Below are 16,661 nucleotides of genomic sequence, written 5' to 3' on the forward strand. Positions count from 1 at the left end.
ATGTCCCCTATTTGGGGGAGTCTTAATTTAAAGGGGAGTGCTCAGTTTGGGGGGGGTCCTCAATTGAGGGGGTGCCCTGGGGAGCATCCTCAATTTAGAGAGGCCCTTAAATTAGGGGGAGGTTGTCACTTTAGTGGGGTCCTTAAATTAGGGGGTTGCTCAGTTAGGGGGACCCCATAATCCCTCCATATCCATGCTTTTCCACCCCATCCTAGGCACCCCATGAACCGCTTCTGATGGGAAATTTGCTAAAAAAACATTAATTAGGATGTGGTGCTACTTCCCAAAACCCCATTTTGGAAAAAAACCTTCCCTGGATGAATTTTGCAGGAATAAAGCTGAATCCACATTCATTTTCTGACCCTTAAAATAACGTGGTTTGTGTTTTGAAGGTGTTTCCCTGTTTTTAAGGAGTTTCCCTTTCGTGTTTCCATGGATATTTGGGAACATTCCCCAAATGCTGCTTTCTGTCAGCATCATCAGCAATCCCAGCTCCTCAGCACGGATATTTGGATGCCAGTTTATTATTCCAGCTATTCCATGATTTATTAAAATTATAAAAAGTGAGACTGAACCAGCTCCATGCATTTCCTGCTGTAGGGAGGCCTGAACTGGATTTACAGAAGGATCCAGGATTTTTAGAGGAATAAAACCTCACCCACCCAGGGGCTGATGCAGCTCCCACCAAAATTCCTGCTCCAGGGACAGCAAGGTGGGAATTTCCCACTCAAACCCAGCAATCCCTTCCTGATTTTTAACATCTGCCATCCCCAAAAAAGCAGAATTCCACCCATTTTAAAGTCTTGGCATTACGAATAGACAAGGACACGTCATTTTTCTATGGAATTTATAATTCCAGCTGCAAAAATCCAACAGCTGCAGCTGCTCTTACCTTGCTGTGTATTCCAGGCTTCCAAGAGAAGATTATTGGGATTTCAAATTCATCAGTGCTGGGAACTGCCCAGCATTCCAATATGGAATAAAATGGAATAAAATGGAATAAAACACCTCCTTATTTTAGTCTGATCCAAAGACCCTCGATGTCCTCACAAGGTTGAGGTCCCACTATGGATCCCTGTAGGTTTTGGGATCAGCTGTGGGCTACAAAAAAGATTTAAAAGGTCGATGCAGCTTCAAGAGTCTCCGTCCTACCCAAAGAGGGCACAAATTAAAGCAATTTAAGGGATTAGTGGAGAGCAGGTCCATGAAGAGCTGGAAAATCAATAATCCAGGTGGATCTTCTCCATCAGGATGTTCAGTGTGTGGAAATTCCCAGGAAAAGCCACCAGGATCCCTAGAAGTGGAACTTTCCTTGGGTGGTTCTGTTCCAGGGAGCTGCACGGCAAGAGGGGAAGCTCAGCCCTGGAATTTGGAAGTGAAGAAGAAAATTAATTTTAAAGTGGATCAGAGCAGGACTGTGAAAAAAACATGGAATGGTTTGGGTGGGAAAGGACCTAAAGATTATCTAACTCCCCATTAGACACCTTCCACTATCCCAGATTGCTGCAACCTGGCCTTGGATACTTCCAGGGATGGGGCAGCCACAACTTTTTTGGGGAATCTGTGCCAGGGCCTCCCCACCCTCCCAGGGAAGAGCCCAGAGCCATCACCTCCATTATCACTTTCAAACATTTCTCCTAAATCTTTTTCCCAAGTGCCAAACTCGGCTCCTCTGCTCAGTTCTGGATAAAAATCCCAACATTTAAATCAGGCAAGGGGTAACCAATGTACCACGTGGAAATAGGTTCCTCTTCTTCACGTGCTGACTTGTGCTCCCTGGAACACCTGGATGACTTCTGGCCTCCTGGCCAGCTGCTGTGCCAGCATTCCTGTGGCATCTGGAGTGTCCTGGAGCCCGGCCTGGAGCAGGATCCGAGCGGCCACCGCGCTCTGCCCGGCGCTGGCCGCGTGCAGGGCTGGGGACACACACACACAACACGAGCTGGGCTCACCTCCTGGCCTTGGCTCACCCTGCTTTGGGTGCAAACAGGATTCCCAGTGGGAATAAACAGATGGAGGGTGAATAATGAGTTTTCACGGTGTGGGATCACAGAGGGGTTTGGGTTGGGATAGAATCACAGAATTAATGTTGGGATGATTGAGCCTAACATTAAAGATCATCCAGTTCCACCCTCCTGACGTGGCAGGGACACCTTCCACTATCCCAGGGTGTGTATCCAAGCCCTGTCCAACCTTCCAGGGACACTTCCAGAGATCCAGGGGCTGCCACAGCTTCTCTGGGAATCCCATCCCAGCCCCTCCCCACCCTCACTGTAAAAAAAATCTTCCATCTAATCCAATACTGATCCCTTTGGATAATCCTGATGTGGATGAGAAGCTTCCCAAGGACGCAGTGACCCAAAGCCAGTCAAGGAGGGACCATAGGGGAAAACAAAAAAAAATCCCAGGGCTGGATGAGCTCAGCAGAGGTGGGATTTAATCACTGAGGGGGCGGACAGAGAGATGGCAACACTGAAACATGGCTTTAACCAAACCCCAGGGCTGGGGAATTTGCCAATTGATTAAACCATTTATCCTTTTCTATTTTTTTTTTCCGTTTTAAATTTACTTTTTGGGGGGAGATGCTGATGCAAGAGCTGCCTGAGCCATTCCCGCTGGGAATGCCGACTCTCCGGCATCGCTATAGCAACTCTATTTCCGTGCCAGCTCTCTGGTATTAATTGCTCATCAGCCATTTCCAGGCTGTTTGCTTAAGAATTGGATCTGGAGAGCTCAATCCTTATGTTTGTCCATCCAACCTGCTTCCAGCAGGATCGTTCCAGCCAAATTTGAGGGAGAGGAGGCAGCATCGGAGCTCCTCAGGTGAAAAATGAGCAGGGAATTCCCAGTTTGTGTCTCTGTTCTTCCCCCAAGGGAAAAGCCCCAGCAGAAATTCCAGCAAACTGAAAACCAGGGAATGCAAAATGCTCAAAACTCCCTGGGATGATTCATCATGTTGCTCCCAGAGCAAAGGTATCCCTGGATTTGGCATCTCCCTGCAGGCTGAGGTTGGGATGTGCTCATGGAAGCTCTTGTCATACAAAGCTTGGAAAAACTTTGGAATTCTCACCAGAACGGCCCTTCCCATCCTTAGCCTGGATATCAGCACCGAGGGACAGCAGGGTCTGGATGGTGTGTCCGTGTCCTTCCTGCAGAACGTGGAATTTGGGATCAGCTCTGTGCTCAGATCCATTCCAAAGCTGGAATTGCACAGACCTGCTCGGTCCTGGTCAGCTCTGGGGGTAGCAGGAGCTCCAGAGGATCTTGGAGCAGATGGAAATCAGGGTCAGCTGCCTGACAGGGAAGGTGGCAGGGAAGACCAGATCCCTGAGGCAGGAATTGTTCCATGGGATCAGCTGCTGTTATCCCATGGGAACTGGCCAGAAAGGTGCCACAAGGAACCTTCCTAAAAATCCCAGAATGGTTTGGGTTGGAAAAAATCCTTAAAGATCATCAAATTCCAATCCTTGCCATGGTAGGGACACCTTCCCCATCCCAATGTCCAGCCTGACCTTGGACATTCCAGAAATCCGGGAGCAGCCACAGCTGCTCTGGCAATTCCAGCCCAGCCAGGAATTCCTAATTCCCAAGATCCCACCCCAATCATCCCACCCCAATCTCCCCTTTCCCAATCTGAAGCCATTCCCTGTGTCCTGTCCCTCCATGCCTTGTCCCCAGTCCCTCTGCAGCTCTCCTGGAGCCCCTTCAGGCCCTGCAAGGAGCCCTGAAGTCTCTCCAACTTTGAGTTGCAAATCCCTCCAATTCCCAGGGGATCTGGACTTGATTTTTCTGGGGTTATTCCAGCTCAGGGAACAGAACCTGTTGCTGATCTGGTCTGCTGCTCATCTGCCTCACTCGGGCACTGATATTTCCCAAAGAATTCCTCCAGGATTTGTGATGCCCTGGGAGAAGACCCAGCCAGGATCCACAGTGTCCTCCCTCCTTCCTCTGCCAGAGGCCAATTTCAAATTCCACAGGGAAAAATCCAGCACAGCCCCCATCTCCCTCCCTCCCTCCTGCACAGGCTTTTCCAGAAATAAATCTTTTCTCCCTAAATAACACGCCTGATTTTGGATTTACATCCTCAAAGCCATGAATTGGTCTTTGTCCTGTGGCCTGGGAATGGGAAACTCTTTATTTTTATTCCCCCCTCCACTTCTCTTTTTTCCTCATTCCCATAGGATTCCACAGCATCTTCCCTGCTCCAGAGTCTCCTATTTCCCTGCAAACCCAATTCCATGGTAAAGAGACTGAGCCAGGAACTGCTGTAGCTGCCAGAGTCCTGGCAGCAAATTGAATTTAAAAACTTGATTTTCCTGTGTTTATAAAGGCAAAAGAATAAGAAAAAGGGGGAGATAAAAACACAACCCACCAGGCAAACAAACGGTGCTGTAAATACAAAGTGACACCAAGCCAGGGGAAGGGAGAGAATCCCATCCCGTCATTCCCAAATCAGCCAGGATTTCTCCAAGGCACATTATATTCCCCCAGAGCCTGGCTGTTCAATGTGCCCTTGGCAACCAGAAGGGCTTGGAACGTGGTTTCTGGGAGCAGGAGGCCAAGAAAATGGGAGAAAGGGCTCCTTTGTGGGAGCAGGCACGGCTGGATGGTGCCAGCATTCCCAGGGAGTGTCACGGATGGTTTTGTAGGAGCAGGGCATTGGGATGAGGTTTTATTCCTATTACAAAGCTCAGAGTGCTGTTAAAATCCTGGGTTTAACATCCCTGGATCTGAGCAAGGAATTCCTGTGCTGACAACTGGATCCAAGGAGGGATCCTAGTCAAGTTTTGGGATCTGCTCTGTGCTCCCAAGGGAATGTTGCAGAACCCACAGCTCTGCACCACACATGGGCTGGGAGGAGGAGAAAGCTCCAGTGGTTCTGGAATTCAAAACAACTCCAGTGTGAAGGACACAGATAAACTCTCGGGAGCTCCCCCCACTTTCCCAGCTCTCCTTTCCCATGTCTGGACATCTCCTGTCCCTCCTCTGCAGGCAGATGGACACAAACATGGGATTCCTAGGGTGGGAAGGACCTCAGAGCCCACCCAGTGCCACCCCTGCCACGGCAGGGACACTTCCCACTGTCCCAGGGTGATCCAAGCCTTGTCGAGCTTGGCCTTGGACATTCCAGGGATCCAGGGGCAGCCACAGCTGCTCTGGCAATTCCAGCCCAGCCAGGAATTCCTAATTCCCAAGATCCCATCCATCCCTGCCCTCTGGCAGTGGAAGCCATTCCCTGTGTCCTGTCCCTCCATGCCTTGTCCCCAGTCCCTCTGCAGCTCTCCCGGAGCCCCTTCAGGCCCTGGCAGCAGCTCTGAGCTCTCCCTGGATCTTTCTCTTCTCCAGGGGAACATTCCCCGCTCTCCCAGACCGGCTCCAGTCCTGGAGCAGCTCCACTGATTCCTCTGGACTCTCTCCAGCAGCTCCAGGTTCTCCCGCTGTTGGCCCAAGGGCTGGGACCTGGTGCTCCAGGTGGGGTCTCACCAGAGCAGAGCAGAGGGGGAGAATCCCACCCTCACCCTGTTGCCCACATTTCTTCTGATGCCCAGAAAACAGGGAATGGGACTGGTCAGGAACAGATGGGCAGTGGCAGAGATGAGCCAGGAATGCAAATCCTCCACGGTGGCACACACCTGATGCAGCCTGGTTTAGGTGTGTCTGGCAGAGGCTTTCCCAAGGGAATTTGGGCCCAGGGACAAACCTTGGCTGCGTAGTGCAGGGCTGGCAGCTCCAGGGATGTCGCTCTCCCGTTGACATCCACACCCAGCTCAGACACCAGGAACTGGATGGAGCCATCCTGGGCTGTCACAGCTGCCCTGTGCAGGGCCTGAGCACCCAGGGCATCCACAGCTGTGGGGCAGGCCTGGAATTAAGGAATATCATGGAAATAACACAAAGCGCACTCATCTCAAATGGCATCACTACACTCTGGAGGCACTGGCACGGCCAGGAAACCTCCACGAAGTTTCCCCGCTCTCCCACCCTCAGTGCCTGGAATGTGAGGTTAAAACCACAGAAAACTTCCCAAAACCACTGGGAAAATCAGCCATGAGGGGGCCCCAGCCAGCTGGGATCATCCAGCAATCAATCAATCTATTAATCATCAATAAATTATTGCAGCGCTCTGGTTCCTGCTGCACACAATTGGCTCTAATGGCAGTCCCTGGAGGAAATCAGGGATTTTTGGAAGACAAGCACAGGAGCAGGAGCTGCCAGGAGAGAGGGAGAGCAGGGAGGAGCTCTGGCTAACACAAGGATGGGACATTTCCATGTTATCCACAGCCACTGGAGCCTCCACGCCGAGTCCTGGCATTCCAAGAGCTGCTTTTGGCTCTGACACAGCTGCTCCTGGAGCACTGGGAATGTCCTGTCCCCTCCTGCCATTGCCTGGTGTCACCAGCCCACTCCATCAGCTCTGACAGCCAAAAGCTGTGGCTGTCCCTGGATCCCTGGAAGTGTCCAAGGCCAGGCCAGAGTGTCCAGGGGCTTGGAGCCACCTGGGATAGTGGGAGATGTCCCTGCTATGGTGGAATTAGATGATTTTTAAGGTCTTTCCAACCCAAACCATTTCATGATTCCTGCAGAAGAGCTGATTCCTGATGACCTCACTCAGCAAAATCCTTCCCATCTCCAGGGGAAATCTGCCTTTTGACACAATTTCCTCCTTTACAATTTGGGAATTTGCTTCCTTGCACTCCAGCCACGACAAACACGTGGATCACCTGTCCTGGCAACTCTGGCTCAGCTCCTGAAAGAGGCAGGGAGGAATTTTGGCACCCACCTGGTGTTTCTCCAGGAGCAGCCGGGCAATGCCCACGTGCCCATTCTGGAGGGCATCCATGAAGGGAGTGACCCCACAGCTGTCTCTGCTCTCAGGTTTGTACTGGCACCTGGAAGGGAAAGGAGAAAAACCAGGAGAGAGCTGTTGGCAGCTCCAAAATCCTTATGGAAGGAGACTCTCAGCAGCTGGGATTGAAAATGGAATATATAAATCTCATCCACAGACCACGGATAAACCTGTCCTGGTGTTTCAGGGCCTGGGGAATGATTTGTGGGGGTTTTTGGGGACCGGAGATCTGGTTCAGCTCATCTGGGCTCGTTGAGCCCAAATTTATAATTCCCTTTTTCCCTGGCCAGAGGATTTCCAGACAGGCCAAGGTGTACACTGGAAGCAGGGAATAACCAGATCCTCATGGAATGATACAGAAAATCAACAGCCCACCAATCTCATTCAGCGAAATGAGAGAAAACGGAATTCAAACTGAATTAAAGCCTGGCTTAGATCACAGAGCTGTTTATGCTGGGCCAAGCATGGACAGGTTGGAATGAGCTGCAATTCCCAGGGAAAGCTGCTCCAGCTCTGGGAAAGGTACTTAGGAAGAGAACAGAGCTGCTTTAAAGCCACTTCCCAGCAATTTCCCAGGAAAGTAAGGAAAAGCCCAGCCTAGTGAAGCTGCTCCCAGGGACCCCTCTGGTCATTGTCACATGGGAGGCACCGGGAATGAATCAGCAGGGAAAACAAACCCAGGGCTGAGTTACATAACTGGGATTTGTGTCATAACCAAGAGGGAACCCATCCCGAGGGAATCCAGCTGGGAAAGACCTGGAGCATGAAGAAACAGCCTCGGGATGGGAGGGCAGGGCAGCTGTGCTGTGCTTGGAGTGGCACAAGCATCCTTTGTGTCCAAATCCTGGCAGGGAATGGGAGGCGGGGCTGGAAAAGATGGAAGAAGCCTGCTTACCGTTCCAGGAGCAGCTCCACAACCTGGTAACATCCGTGCATCGCTGGGAAAAACGGGGGAAAAAATGGGAAAAACATTGATTGTTTGTGGTTTTATAGCATTGTGCTCCTATAGTGAGGCACACGCAGGCTGCTGATCCTTTTGGGATGAGGGAAGGGGCTCCAAGGGGTTTTAATCCCATCCACTTTGTGGCGGGATTAAAAAAAGGCTTCCCTTTTTTTACCTTTCCCTTTTTTTTCTTCCCTTTTCCCATCGGGAAATGTGAGGTAAAGCAGGGAAAAGGTGTGGAACAGGCACTGCCTGGCTCTATCTGCCACAGAACTCAGTTGGAACAAAGAGGGTTTCTCCCAGTTATTTGTTCATTCCCCAACTGGGATCTGGGAGAAGCAAAAGGAACACAAAGCAGGGAGCTGGGGAAATGCTGGATAACATTCCCAGCCCTCCTCAGCCACTCCCATCTCATCATCCTCACCCATCTCAGAGGGAAAATAACAACAGAGAGGGAGGATTTGAGCCCGAGGCACTGAAATATTCCAGCTTTTTCTTGATATTTTAAACATTTCACTTCACACAGCTCTGATCCAGCTGTTTTGTTTTTAGAGTTGTTTTTTTTTTTTCCCCTGCAGGTCATTTTGCAAAACAAGTGGGATATATTCAAAAGAACAAGATCAAACCAAGGCTGGAGCTGCTCTGTCAGGTGCTGGAAAAAGGGTTCCTGGGAAATGTGTGCTCCCAGGAACAACTTTCAGCTGGAATCCCAGCGAGGGATTCCCAGATTTTAGCTCTTTGCTCCTGCTCCCTGCCTCTTCTACACCTGAGCTGATGGAAAATCCAAGTCATGAGAAGAAAAATCCCTCCAAGCACCAAAATTCCATCTTTTATAAGGAACAGAGACATGAGAAAGCTGGGATCCACTGCTACATTCCACTTCCTCTAATTACCTCTTTCCAGTTTTCTTCCCTCGGGATAGAAGAAGCAACAAAGCTGAAGGAATCAACCATTACTAACATAGGAAATAATTGCAGGAGGGAGACAATGACCCTTCAGCAATCCAGGAAGGCAGCTGGCCTGGTCACGGGTTAACGTGCTCAAACCCACACCCCTGGGATGGATGGAAATCCATGGAAAAGGCAGTTTGTCCTGACGTGATTTCCCCCAGCAGCTCCAGCACCATCTCTGGCCCCTCACTGCTGCCTCAGGAACTGGGAATATCCACTGGGATCAGTTGGGGGATACCAGGGAGCAGCAGTTTGGGATCAAAGTCCACCGAGGGCAGTGGCGGGGGGCGGGGGGGGGGTTTAAGTCTTAATTCCCTAATTCCGTAATTCCAGCCTTTTCCCATTCCCACTCCAGATGCTGCTCCAAGGTTTGGCTGGATCAGGAAATTACAGAAATCCACCCAAATTGTGGATTGGTGGCTTTGCCAAAGAAAACACAGGTGGAGACACCTCTAGGAAGCAGAATCCAGGTGATGGATCCCAATTATATTCCCATATCCCAAGGCAGGGAGAAAACTTGGGCTCGAGATCAAAATTCTTCCTTTGCCACAGGATAATCCGAAATCCCAGAGCTCACCCTGCTCCTGAGCCTGTCCCAGACTCTGAGCTCCCAGATCCCAAACCAACATCCACCTCCTGATGCGACAGGAGCTGCCAGCTGCATAGAAACAACACTTGGAACTGGGCAGGGATGGGAGAACATAAAAAAAAAAAAAAAAAAAAGAGGATTAGCCACTTCAGGCAACCTGCTCTGATCCCACAAACCACTCATTCCCTGCTTTTTTCATTCCCAGGTCAAGCACAATGACTCAGTGGTGCCCAAGGGCTGGAATTGTCACTGCTGATGAGCCAGGAGTGATGGAACAAGGGCTGGAAAAGCACAGCAGGGGCTCCTCCCAACACCTCGGGTTCTTCCAGGGAGTCAGTGCTGATTAAATTCTTTGGGAAAGGAGTTTGGGTATCCAGGCCTTATCTCTCCTGCTGAGACCTGGAATACACAACCTGATTCCCACTCTGGCTGTGGTCTGAGCCCTTGTGCTTCCCAACAATCCTGAGGATGGCTGGGATTCCCATTCCTTTTAAACAGCCCTTAAAAGCAAGGAAAAAGGAATTGGACACGGTGGGCTCCAACAACAGCTCCTGTGTATTCCCAGCAGGGATTGTCCCTCCCCTTTGCAGAAAGGCCCTCTGGAATTCTCATCATGGGATGAGAGCAAGGGAACTCCAAAATTTGTAATTTCCCATTGGAATAGTGGAGTCATTTTGGTTGGGAAAGTGCTTGAGCCCAACCATTCCCAGAACTGCCCCGTGTGCCCAAGTGCCACATCCACATGGATTTTAAATCCCTCCAGGAATGGGGACTCCAGCAGCTCATTCCAATGCTTACAACTCTTTCCAGGAAGGAATTTTCCCAATATCCAGCCTGATATCACAGCTTGAGGCTGTGATAAAGAAATAGATCCCCTGGCAGATCCCAAAAGGTTCCTCTCTTTGAAATTCCTGAAAGCTCTGCTGCTTTCAGAAATTTCCAATGCTGGCATGTGCTTGGGGCCAGGGAGGTTTTCCAAGAGCAGGTCCCAGCTTTACACAGCAGGAAGGAAAATCATATCCATATTCCAAGTGAAGGGAGCCCAGATCCACCTGTGCCAAGGAGAGATGAACTTGATCCAAAGATCCCAAAGATCCCAGGACGGATGCACCTCTTCCCTTTCCCTGATTTTTTTCCTTCTCCAAATTAAGCTGGAACAACATCCCTTCCCCACTCAGCACTGCTCCACCTGGCAGATTCCCTGGATCCATGCCTGCTGTACCTGCTGTGTGCAGAGGAGTTCTCCCTGTGCTGCTCTCCGTGTCCCAGCAGCTTGGGGACACATCCAGGAGGTACTGGAGCACCTCAGGGTGCCCTTCCCTGCTGGCAACGTGGAAGCAATTCCAGCCATCCTTATTCCTCAACAACGGGTTGGCTCCATGCTCCACCAGAGTTTTGATCACTTCCAAGTTTTTCCTGGTGCAAGCCATCATCAGGGGAGTCCTGGAAGAAGATAAAATAACCTGGGACAACAAATCTGATGTCCCACCTGGATTCAGGAGCTCTGCCTAAGGAGCCAGGAGATTTTACAGCAGTTTTTCCAGGCTGGGAATACTCCAGCTCTTTTTCCATGCAGTCAGAGCATTCTGTGTTTTTAAGGCAAATGAGACTTTTTTTTCCAAGGGTTTGGACATGTGTTAGGAAGCACAGAGCTTCCCTGGTTTAAATCTATGGCACTGCCACACAAATCCAGGCTCATGGAATCTCAGCCTCAGCTCCAGGCTGGCACAGCCTCAATTCCCAGCTCTGGAATGCTGCCTTTGGATTTGTGGCAGTTCAGCTCCATAGCACCTTCCCAGGCTTTCATCTGGGACCTGGGGAGAATCCTTGTTCTCTTTTCCCAGAAATCCCCATCCCTAAGGGAAGAGTGGACCAGTAATTTACATCTTTTAGGAGAAATGGGGGGGGAAAGCAGGGAAAAGGCTGGAATTTCTCCCAAAACTCCGACTGGACCCACACTGTGGGCAGCAGGGGAAGGGAATTCTGAGCCTGTGCTCCAGTCAGGTGATCCCACACTGTGCCTAGCTCTGGGATCCCAATGTAAGGTTCTGGAGCTGCTGGAGAAAATCCAGAGGAGCTGCTCCAAGGGCTGGAGCCAGGCTGGCAGAGCTGGGAACGTTCACCTGGAGAGGGGAAGGATACTGGGAGAGCTTCCAGCACATTCCAGGGCCTGAAGGGGCTCCAGGAGAGCTGCAGAGGGACTGGGGACAAGGCATGGAGGGACAGGACACAGGGAATGGCTTCAGATTGGGAAAGGGGAGATTGGGGTGGGATCTAGGGAAAAAAAGAATTCCCAGAGAAGCTGGATACCTGGACGTGTCCAAGGCCAGGCTGGACACTGGGGCTTGGAGCACCCTGGGATAGTGGAAGGTGTCCTAAGTGACACTGGATGATCCTTAAACTCCTTCCCATCCATTCCACGATCCCAGCCACCACCTCCAGCGGCCACATTCCCACCTTCCCTACCCAGTCCCAAATCCCAGCACCCACCAGTCAGCCTTTTTCAAGCAGTCCACGCTCGCCCCCCTCTCCAGGAGGAAGGCCACACATTCCCAGTGTCCCATAGAAGCAGCCTCATGGATAGGTCTCTTGTAGTCCCCATTGGCCACCTCCACGTCGATCCCCAGCTCCTGGACCAGGAATTCCAGCACATCCCGGTGTCCTAAGCGAGCTGCATGGTGCAGCAGGGAGTCTCCCAAACGTCCCCAGCGCCAGCTGGAAGCCTCTGGAATCTCATCCAGCCTCAGCTCATCCCGTAGGAGATCCAGGTTCCCCTCCCGGACCAACCTCAGCAGCCGCCGTGGCCTCTCCTGCTCCGCCATGGAGCCTGGCCTGAGAGGAAAGAGACAAAAAAACGGCATTTGGGGGGATATCCTGGTTGGTTTGGGGGCTTGGGATAAGCAGGAATGAGGTTTTCCCTCAGGAGAAGCAGAGCCTGGTGTCTGCTTCCAGAAAAATGGGAATTTTTCCCTCAGGAAATCCACAAATCCTGTAGGAGATCCAGGTTTCCCTCCTGGCCCAGCCTCAGGAGCCGCCGATTTTCCCTCAAGAAAAACAAAGCCTGGTGTCTACTTCCAGAAAAATGGGAATTTTTCCTTCAGGAAATCCATAAATCCCACAGCACATCCAGGTTTCCCTCCTGGGCTGCCATGGAGCCCGGCCTGAGGGGAAAGAGGCCAAAAATGTGGGATTTTGCGGGATAACCTCATTGGTTTGGGGGGTTGGGATAAGCAGGAATGAGGTTTTCCCTCAGGAAAAGCAGAGCCTGGTGTCTACTTCCAGAAAAATGGGGAATTTTGCCCTCAGGAAATCCACAAACTGGCCTCTCCCTCAGGATGAGCAGGAATTTCCTTCTCCCTCAGGATAATGAAAAATTTCCCTTCAGAAAAGCAGGAATTGGCCTATCCTTCAGGAAAAGCAGGAATTTTCCTCTCCCTCTGAAATTCAGAAAACAGCCACCCCTCAGTAAAAGCAGAAAAATCCATTTTTCCTTGGGAAAATTAGGAATTAGTCTCTCCCTCAAGAAAATAGGATTTCCTTTGGAAACCAAGGATTTGACCTTTCCCTTAGGAAAAACAGAAATTCCCTCTTCCCTCAGGAAAACAAGGAATTAACCATCCCCACAGGAAAGAGATTTTTGTTTTTTCATAGGGAAAACCAGGAATCGGTTTCTCCCTCAGAAAAAAAAAAAACAAACAGGAATTGATGTTTTCCCTCAGCAAAATTAGAAATCAGCCTCTCCCTCTGGTAATACGGAAACTCCAATTTCCCCTGGGAAAACTCCAAAATTCCTGCTTCTCTTAGGAAAGCCAGAAAGCAGCTGGAATTCCATAAATTTCCCTTTCACTCAGGAAAACCTGAAATTCTCTTTTCTTTATGGAAAATGAATTACTTCCTTTTTCCTGCGGACAGCCAGACGCCAACCCCTCCCGCAGGAAAAGCAGCAATTCCTTCTTCTCTCCCAAACGAACGGGAAATTCCCTTTTCCCTCAGGAAAAAACACAGAAAATCGCTTTTCTCCCAGGAAAAAACAGAAATTCCCATTTCTTTCGTGGCTTCCAGAATGGGGGATCCCCCCCCCCCCCAATATTCCCTCCCCAGCTCATGCCAAGCCGCGAGATTCCCGCGGAAAAAAATTCCCGGTTTTCCCGACCCACCCGCGCACCGCGGAGCCCTCCTGACGTCACACGCCGGGCGCGTGATGTCACCACAAGGGGAGGTAAAGAAACCCCGCCCAACCCAGAAGTGCTTCACTATTGGACAACGCTAGGGACGGTGCCGGCTTCGGATTGGTCGGTGGGGAGGGGGCGGGGCCGTCGGGGCGGGCGGGGCCGCGAGCGCCGGGAGTGGGTGAGTTTGGGGGGGAGGGCGCGACCATTTCTGGGCGGCGGGGGGGGGATCGGGGGAGGGGTTACCCCGGAAATGGGGTTTCTTTGGGAATGAGGGAATCCTTGGGAATGAGGGGTTTTCCCTGAGGGGAACTATGGCAGTGGTGGAGGATTGGTACCCAAGGGGCTTTTCGCACTGCGCGGGCCCTTTGGCATTGAGGGGGCCTTGGGAATGGGGCCTGCTTTGGAAATGGGGGATCCGCGGGAATGGGGGAATCCTTGGAACTGAGGGGTTTGGGAATGAGGGGACCTTTGGGAATGAGGGAGGATTTAGTATTGAAGGGGGGTTGTCCTTGAGGGGGAGCCCGAACACCGAGGGGACCTTGGGAACGGGGGCTCCTTCGACGGCAGGGGACCCTTGCAATTTGGGGAATCCTTGGAATTGCGGGATTGGGAATGAGGGAACCCTTGTTAATAGGATGGGGGTGTGAACAGAGGTTATAAAATGAATTCCTTGGTGTTGGGGTAATTCCTCGGGAATGAGGGAATCCTTGGAATTGGAGGTTTGGAAATGAGGGGAACCTGTGGATGGGATCCGTGCATCCATGTGGGAAAGGGGTTTGGCAAGGACGTTCGGGGGGAAAATGGGGAGCAGCTCCCAAATGTCCCTTTCCTTTCTCCCAAATGTCCCTTTCCTTTCTCCCAAATGTCCCTTTCCTTTCTCCCAAATGTTCCTTTCCTTTCTCCCTCCCAAATATTCCTTTGCTTTCTCCCTCCCAAACGTTCCTTCCTTCCTCCTTCCCGAACATTCATTTCCTTTCTCTCTCTCAAATATTCCTTTCATTTCTCCTTCCCAAATATTCCTTTGCTTTCTCTCTCCCAAATATTTCTGGTCCCTCTGGAGCTTTCCCCCCGTGCTCTGATCCTTCCCCTTCCCAGCTGGAATTCCATCTCCTGGCTGACGTTCCTCATGGGATGGAAGGCACAGATCCTGTGCTCAGCAATGGGAAATCATGGGAAAACAGGGGAAAAAATAGGGATGCAGGTGAAGCCTGAGTGAGAAATTCCATTTTTCAGTAGGATCCTGGAATGATTTTTGTTGAAAAAGATCCTTCAGATAATCAAATCCAGCCATTCCCTCAGCAGTGCCAAAGCCACCACATTCCTAAAAGCCACGGGATTGTCTTGGGTTGTTGTTTTTTTTTTTTTTCTTTTTTCCTTTTATTTGCCTCGTTTTTCATATTTTGAGGAAATTGGGATGTTGGAATCCCCAGGGAGCTGAATGGTTTTAACTCTGCTGAGCTGAAAAAGAGGAAGCAGCACATCCATAAAATCATTCAGATTTGATTAAAAAAAAAAAATAAAAAACAAAAAACAACCCAACCAAACAAACCCACAAAAATCATCCAGTCCAAGAATTATCCCAAGGAATAACCAGGGTGATCCTTGGATGCTGCCCTGCAAGGAGAGTGAATTTTTTGTGCAAATGTGCTAAAGGGAAGTAGAAATAAATTAAAGGAAACAAAAATGAAGATGCTGATCCTGGCAGGAGGGAGCATTCAGCCATTCCTGCTGGTTTTGAGTTCTTTCCTGAGCATTTGTAATGGAAAAAAGTTGCATTTTGTGGAAGTTTTTTTTTTTGGGTTTTGTTTTTTTTTTTTTTTTTTCTGGCCAGAAGAGAGGAGTTTGCACCTTTTCCAAATGAGGTTTGATTATTTTATTGGAATAATTCCCAGGATAATTTTGTGCTGCTTCTTAACTGCACATGGTTTAAATTTCCTCCATAATGGATGATCCCAGCTTTACATTTTTCCAAAGTTTAAGAAGGGATCAAAGGGACAATATCTAGCACTGGGGTGCCTGAAAAATTGCTCAGAATAATTTTCTTTTATATATATATATATATACATATATGTATATTACATTGGTTAAATGCAAGCTAATGAGGATTATATAGATTTCAATATTTTTGTGAGTTTATATGTCCTGGGAATTCTTTTGCTTGGTTTTGACCTTTGACTTTTCTGCGTGTTGTCCCATAAATACAATGAATTTTATTTTTTTATTACATGAATTTAATTATTTTTTTTAATTTAATTTTTTTCTTGAGGCTCTGTTTTGTTGTTTTGACACTTGTTGGTAACTGGAGAGTTAGTAAATTTTGGTGTCTTGATTTTTATCACTTCGATAAGATAATCCACAAATATATTGAATTAACATAGTTATTTTATACCATTATCTGAGTGAGTTACATAAATAAAAGCATTTATCATTACAGAGTTTCTGTTTTAACACTGTGCAAATGCCTAAGCTATAATATATATATTATATATATGAGATAAAATATATATATATTTTATTGTTGTTTATATAAACTATATAGTGCATATAAAAGCTGACAGGTTGTATATCTATAAAGTACCTAAAAGGGATTATAAATAGTATATAATAGTGTAGTTATTATAACTATATAAATAATAAATTTAATTATTTATATTTATTAAAATCACTTCAGAAGTACGTTATATATGAGTATATAGAAAATATATATATTCCAATTTTTAAAATATGTACATGTTATATACAATGTTATATATTTATATTTGTATTTGTATTTATATTTATTTTTGTATTTATATATGCAATTTTTAGGTATTATATACAGTATATACATATATTATTGTATAATGTATATAATAGATACTATACACTATTGTATATAATCTATATTTTATGTATTATATAGATTATGTTGTATGTATTACATATATTATTTCTTGCATACAATATATAATATTATATATTGTATATTATATAAATATGTGTAATGCATGGAGGTTTTGTGCTTCATAATAATTTGTAAGATGTGAAATGAATAACTGTATTGTCATTTATAGCAAGGGGCAGCCACAGCTTCTCTGGGAATTGCATCCCATCACCTCCCAGGCAGGAATTCCTTCCCCATATCCAAACTAAATCTGCTCTCAGCCATCACTCCAGTAAA

General features: G+C 48.4%; 1 protein-coding gene across 1 annotated transcript; it reads right to left on the reverse strand.

Moving 5' to 3' along the window:
- Positions 1 to 911: 911 nt before the first annotated feature.
- On the reverse strand, positions 912 to 12,178 carry ANKRD16 (ankyrin repeat domain 16). Its single transcript, XM_062491459.1, has 8 exons — positions 11,820 to 12,178; positions 10,552 to 10,772; positions 7,743 to 7,785; positions 6,782 to 6,890; positions 5,702 to 5,863; positions 3,071 to 3,149; positions 1,732 to 1,916; positions 912 to 1,362 (listed from the first exon to the last, which is right to left on the reverse strand). The coding sequence occupies exons 1-7, from the start codon at positions 12,149 to 12,151 to the stop codon at positions 1,756 to 1,758; spliced, it is 1,107 nt and encodes a 368-aa protein (XP_062347443.1). The 5' UTR covers positions 12,152 to 12,178; the 3' UTR covers positions 912 to 1,362; positions 1,732 to 1,755.
- Between the last annotated feature and the right edge of the window lie 4,483 nt (positions 12,179 to 16,661).

This window comes from Cinclus cinclus, chromosome 4 (genome assembly GCF_963662255.1).
Source record: "Cinclus cinclus chromosome 4, bCinCin1.1, whole genome shotgun sequence".
Taxonomy (NCBI): domain Eukaryota; kingdom Metazoa; phylum Chordata; class Aves; order Passeriformes; family Cinclidae; genus Cinclus; species Cinclus cinclus.